Consider the following 6,603-nt stretch of genomic DNA (forward strand, 5'->3'; position numbering starts at 1 on the left):
TAGTGCCCTGAACAGAACATAGAATTTGTTGTGTAGGAATACTTAGTAATTTCAGAAATGCTGTTTGCATGCACGGTGCCTCTAATGCATGGTGCATAGCTGGGACTCAAGTGCTGAAGCGTATCTGTAGCTCATTATGTTTTATAGATTCTGAGTATCTGCTCCAATAGAAGCTCTGACTTTGTGTCAAAAACTGGCACTCTGGCCTTTTTTCCCGACATCTTAGGGAGGCTGCAGTGGTCGTCGCCACTCTCCGAACTTCATCATGCCGCCCAAGGATGACAAGAAGAAGAAAGATGCCGGAAAGTCGGCCAAAAAAGACAAAGACCCAGTAAATAAGTCCGGTGGCAAGGCCAAAAAGAAGAAGTGGTCCAAAGGCAAAGTTCGGGACAAGCTCAACAATCTAGTCCTGTTTGACAAGGCTACATATGACAAACTCTGTAAGGAAGTTCCCAACTATAAACTTATTACTCCAGCCGTGGTCTCTGAGAGACTGAAGATTCATGGTTCCTTGGCCAGGGCAGCTCTTCAGGATCTCCTTAGTAAAGGGCTTATCAAGCTGGTTTCAAAGCACAGAGCCCAAGTAATTTACACCAGAAACACAAAGGGTGGAGATGCCCCAGCTGCTGGTGAAGATGCATGAACAGGTACAATCAGCTGTACATTTGGAAAAATAAAACTTTATTAAATCAAAAACAAAAAAAAAACTGGCACTCTGTATACATGTGTTCCAACTCTCTTTTCCAGATGAAGAAATTAAACTCAAAACTGGCTACAGAATGTATGTGTGACAGGAGTCACATATTAAAGCAGTTCAGTGTTCATTTGAACCCAGATAATGTGACTCTGACATCTCTGTAGTATGCAGATGGTCTGGTAGTAAACTATTATTGATTTGTGGTAAAATAAGAAGCTTGTACCAAAATACAAATCAACTCTGGTGGTAAAGTTCTTTGAGTCACCTAACCTTTCAGGTACGAAGGTTTCCCCAACAAAGCACACAGTGTATTGATTTACTTCTTATCTGGTCATAAATCAGTAAGTACTTGATGTGGCACCGTGCGAATGCATAGACCCTCAGTTCCTGAGAAGCTTTTCTGTGCTCAGGTCTGTGAAGGAAGATATCAATGGGAACTGAGTTTGTCCTGGGACAGAAGCAGCTCAAAGTACCACAGCTTCTACTCTAAGAAATCTGTTCCAAATTTTCCCATCTGCCGATCATGTTCAGCATTCTTCTTTCTGTCTTCCTGGGAAGCACACTCTTCAGAAAAAATGCCAGTTGTAACATTGGCCAAGTTTACTTACCTTTTGTGAGTGTTTTGCTTCTTTTACAGATTCTTCAGATTGCTTCATGAAGCACCCAGAACAATAACAACACCCAAAGGTGTTTGGGATCAGCTCTCTCCCTCTTATTCCTATCTACCAGCATCTACTAGAATCCAAGACTTCGCTTACTTTTTCATTTTCTTCATTCAAGAAGACAGAACCATCAGTTCTCAGAAATGTGTATAAATGCTGGGAGGAAGATGCATATGGGAACAGTCACAGAAATTTTAATTTTACTAGCCTCACACATATCGAAAACAACCTAAATGTCTATCAACAGGAGAATGGCGGTATCAATACTGTTGTATTCAGACTCATTCATTTAAGTAACTATTATATAGCAATTATAAAGTACAAAGTACTTGTAGAGACACAATATGAGTGAATCTCTTAGACATAAGGAATGAAAATAGTTGTATACACAGCACATGTTGTTCAGTTCTGTTTGTGTTCAATCAAGGCACAGGCAAACTTATCAATGGGGATAGCAATCAGAATACTAATTAGCCTTGGATTAAATATGGAATGTAAACACATTGGTAGAAAGCACGAAAAGTCTCCTGGTAGTCTGGGAATGTTCTATAACTTTATCTAGAAACATTATTAAAAACGCATTTAAAATATTTATAGCCACAAAATAAATACCTAAAGAATTTTTGAGTTAAAATTAAAATGTGTGTACCCACTGACCATCAATCCATCTCAACGTATGTGTCATGAAAAAACTACCACGAATATGCCCTGAGATTTAGCTCCCAGTCATGTCTCAAACTTATAACTGGAAAAAACTTAAAGCAACCTAAATGTTCTGAAAACAGGAACTTGGTTCAGGAAATTGTGAAATAGTATATTATGAGGGTTAAGTTGTAGAGCAAACATGGTGGCACATTCCTGCAATCCCAATGCTTGTGAGCCTGAGCAAAAAAATGATGAATTTGAGGCTAGATTGGACTACATAGTAAAAGCCTATCTCAAAAATAAAGAAAAATAATAGATGAAGTTATAAAGAATGCACACTGTTATAAAAATGTTAATAATACTGAGTTAAGGGGAAAGTGGTGAGTATGTGAAATAAAAATACGTATTAAGTTTAATAGTCCAGACACATATACCAAGTACACACATAAAATATGTATGCACATATCACAAAGGTTCATTTAAAATATAGACAAAATACTGTAAGTATGTTCACATACACATTAAATATGGATAACTTTATTTGTATCTTTGGGCTTTTAAACATTTTTCACATGTTTTTCCACAACAAAAAAAAATCATTAAAAAGCAAGATTAAAAAGCTTTCTGGTTCTTCAAGTGTGTGGGCTTCTAGCAATATGAAATTGCAGATGGATTTTCAACAGAAACAAATCTCACCACTGTTGTGACCTCATGTAAGTACATCAGCTTATAATGGCAAATGGGCGAAGCGAAGCACTCTGGAGCCAGCGAAAACACCCTGAGTGACCTCCCAGCGGCATGCCCCCACCAATTTGAAATAATGAATGTGTAGCTGGATGTCAATAGCTCTCCTTTACGGCAACCTTGAAGGAAACACTTGGCAAGCATCCATGATCTTCCAGTTGCCACTACGGAAATAGATACAAATACATTTTTTAAAAATTATTTATTTATTTATTTTTATTTTCGAGACAGGGTTTCTCCGTAGCTTTTTTGGTTCTGCTCCTGGAGCTAGCTCCAGGCTGGCCTCGAACTCACAGAGATCCTCCTGCCTCTGCCTCCCGAGTGCTGGGATTAAAGGCATGTGCCACCACCGCCCGGCTACAAATACAATTTTAAAACAAGGTTCCTGATCACTTTTTTACCTCCAAAAAGTTGATTAAGCCAAAGGGGAACTGTTTCTCCGCATGTTTTTTTTTGTTTGTTTGTTTGTTTTTTTTTTTTGTTTTGTTTTTATAAAATACAGCCTTGCTGGAATCAGAAATTAGAAGCCTGTATTGTAATTTTTCCCTCTAATTTTTCATCAAATATTTACAGATCTTAAAAGGGAGATTTTAATGTTTTAAGAAAAGAATTACGCAGATAGGTATATTAGCAAACCTTACGGTGTGTCTTAAAAACGCCAATCTAAATTTCACTGAAGCTACAGCATTCTGAAGTTAACAGATGAAACCCTGTCTACGTGTGTTATTACCAAACTCCTACAAGGAACTGCTGTAGGCAGTTGATGTCTTCTCCCCAGTGGGAGAAAGGTAACTATGGTAACTAATTTTATCTGCTAACATTACAGTTTCATGTTGACTAAAGCAGCCTACAGCTTTATTTGTAATTGTCAACTATTAAGGGAATCCTTGAGAATATTATTCTAGAAACCTCGGTCTCCCTATTCTTTGTTTACCTGTGAAGCAGTCATTAAAAGAAAATTACCCAAATTCAATAACCCAATTAAAGTTTTGAAGGTTTTCTTGGGTCATTGCTTTAACTAATAGTAGATGATTTGTCTTAATGTACCTCATTGATTTTTTGCAAAATAGACTTTTAAAAAACTACTACACACAAAAACTACATCATGATGTTATCACTGTATTTATACAACTGTTTTAAATATTTCAGGGATTCCTTCGCTTTTGTTTCTTTCTGCCTTCAAAGCGTGTATAATGGAATTTGGGGTTGATGTGTATGGTGTCACACTTCTTAATAGAAGTTTGGGTCTGATAGCTACAGAAAGACTCAGTATATGCATAGTATGGCTGTGTTTGTGTGTGCATGTTGCCCATGATGGTGTGCTAGTGAGAATGATAACCATAAAACTTGAAAAACTTTAAGATTAATTGGCAAATGTTGATTAGTACACTATGCACTTTATTCTACCAAATAAAAATATCAAAACGAGGAGCCAGAAAACATTTCGTGTAAAGAGGTGTACATTATTTTCCTATGGTTGTCATTATAAAATCACGGTGAACTTCACATCCTGAAATAATAGAAATTTCTGAAATTTATTTTCACATCATTCTGGAGGTGATAAATATGAAATTGAGGCGTTGGTATGATCATATGGTCTCTTACAGTTCTGATAAAGCTCCCTTCCTTTTCTACCTTTCAGTGGTGCCTGATGTTCTTTGACTTGTGGCCACATCATTCTCATCTCTGCTCTCACCTTACATGGCCTCCTGTGTGTGGGGGCACTCCTGTTCTATTCCTAATAGGACACTTACCTTTGAATTTAGGGCCCACCTAGATAACCCAGGATGATTTCTTCTTGAGATGCTTGATTTAATTATATCTTCAAAGAATTCTTTTGCAAATAATTTTACATTAGTGGGTTCTGGATGTCAGTACATAGATATATCTGTTTTTAATGGGATACCATTTAACTCATGTAAGTTCAGATAATAAATATTTCAAGCTTGGAGCTATATATGGTCTCTGTGGAAGGCATTTGTTTCTGCTGTTATAGAAAAAGTCCAGGTACTCCAAACCTGTAATAGATATGAGTGTTCCAATAAAACTCTTGTTGACAAAAGCAGATGGTAAAGTACATTCAGTCCTTGGTTTGGAATTGAATAAATTCCTTTTCCTTTATACTTTTCTGTAATTCATAGCTATTAATGTTTTAGTCCTATCCAAAAATTCTAACATGAAGTCAACTGTTCCTAATATGAAATCTTAGTTGAAGACTAGCAAACTTAACCCAATATCATTTTGACAGAGTTCCCCCATATCCTCACATTTTTTTTCTTTTTGTTAATTAACAGTATAGTCTGTTGCGAATGTTGCCTGGCAATGGAGAGAGTACTTAATGTAAGAGATTATTACTTGAAAAGCTCAGTATGCATATCCCAGGGTATTTCTGAATAAGGAGTACCTGCCTAATATGTATAAGGCCATTGAACCTGTCCCCACACCACAAAAAGAAACCCTGCCTACATTGATAATTCCATGCTGGGGATGGAGTCCAAGGTTTTGTGCCTCTAGGCAGTCACATTTGTCCTTGAAGCACAAGCTACGCCCTGATAGTGATTGTTTTCAAGGGTTGAGATGCACATGCCTTTCATTTATGCACTTGTCTTAATAATTCAGTATTTTTCTTGAACAAGGTTTCCAGGTCTATACAGAATGCCCAGTTGAATCTGAAAGGTGAATAATTCATTGCAAGTAGCTTCTAAATATCTCTTGGGGTAAAACTTATCCAAAAAAAAAATCCTATTCATATGAAATTCAAATTTCACTGGGCTTCCTGTATTTTTATTTGCTGCATTAAGCAACCCTGGGTGGGTCTTAATTTTATAAGCAGGAAAGAAGGATAATTAGAAAAATAATCAATATAAGGTGTTACCATCATCACTTTCATTTTCATTCCTTTTAGTATATGCTGTTTGTACAAGTGACACAAGCTTTGCTTTCACAAAAAAGCATGGAAGTGTGAGTTTTTCCCACTTTCATGATCGTCATGCTATTTCTTTTGTTTTGCCAGTGAGAACATGGCAATGATATTTTTACTTTTATTAACTTGTTCTTTTCAACTTGAATGTTTTGTTATGAGTTAATATCCATCCAGTAAAGGAATTGCACTTGGTTTTATATTTAACACATTTAAATAACATTAAAACAAAAATAACCTTCTTATTTATGCATATAGGCTTAGTATAATCAGAAAAGCAGAATAAGCTTACAAATTTGATTCAAACGACTGTAAAAGCACCATTGAACAGCATTAAGTAAACACATAATGGACCGTCACTAGAGCATATGTTTGATTGTATAGAGGTGAACTGAGCTGTTAATGGTAAACTACTGATCAGTGTGATCTTATTTTCCTGTACATTTCCTTTTATTTTGAGTGTGGACCATGCCTAGAATCTTTATCTTTATCATCAATGCTAATTCACCTTTATCACAACAATCATGTCTGTACTTTTCAGTTTTTTGCCATTTTAACCTAGCTAATTCATGAAAACCCAAACATTGTACTTTAAACATGATAATTAATAAGTGATGCCTGCAGGAAAGTACAGAAAATAAAATATTCACATCTTGTCTGATAATAGAGCGATAATCAGTGGCTACCATTAAAACGTGAGTATTCTCTGCTTATGCAGAGTCCCACTTTGAGGTAAATTTATTCTAAGCTAGACATAGCAGTGCATTATCAGCCAGCGATATTGAAAGTCAGATACAGTCATATAAGGCACCAGTCTAATTAGAGACATGAAAACAAACAGGTTGAGCTTACTAATAATGTGATTGTACAGACCAGTAGTCAACAAACACATTTCTGTCAAGATGATACAATAAGTAATTCCCATGGTGTGAGCC

At 36.2% G+C, this 6,603-nt stretch overlaps 1 protein-coding gene across 1 annotated transcript; it reads left to right on the plus strand.

The window, feature by feature from the left end:
• Nucleotides 1-212: 212 nt before the first annotated feature.
• Nucleotides 213-657, plus strand: LOC130868222 (40S ribosomal protein S25-like). The gene has a single exon (XM_057760474.1). It carries the CDS (start codon nt 266-268, stop codon nt 641-643), a length of 378 nt encoding a protein of 125 aa, XP_057616457.1. The 5' UTR covers nt 213-265; the 3' UTR covers nt 644-657.
• The last annotated feature ends 5,946 nt before the right edge of the window (nt 658-6,603 follow it).

Source organism: Chionomys nivalis, chromosome X (genome assembly GCF_950005125.1).
Source record: "Chionomys nivalis chromosome X, mChiNiv1.1, whole genome shotgun sequence".
Lineage (NCBI taxonomy): Eukaryota > Metazoa > Chordata > Mammalia > Rodentia > Cricetidae > Chionomys > Chionomys nivalis.

Excerpts from the sequence above, each read along its gene's own strand:
- LOC130868222 (XM_057760474.1), top strand. The coding sequence starts at position 266 with ATGCCGCCCAAGGATGACAAGAAGAAGAAAGATGCCGGAAAGTCGGCC.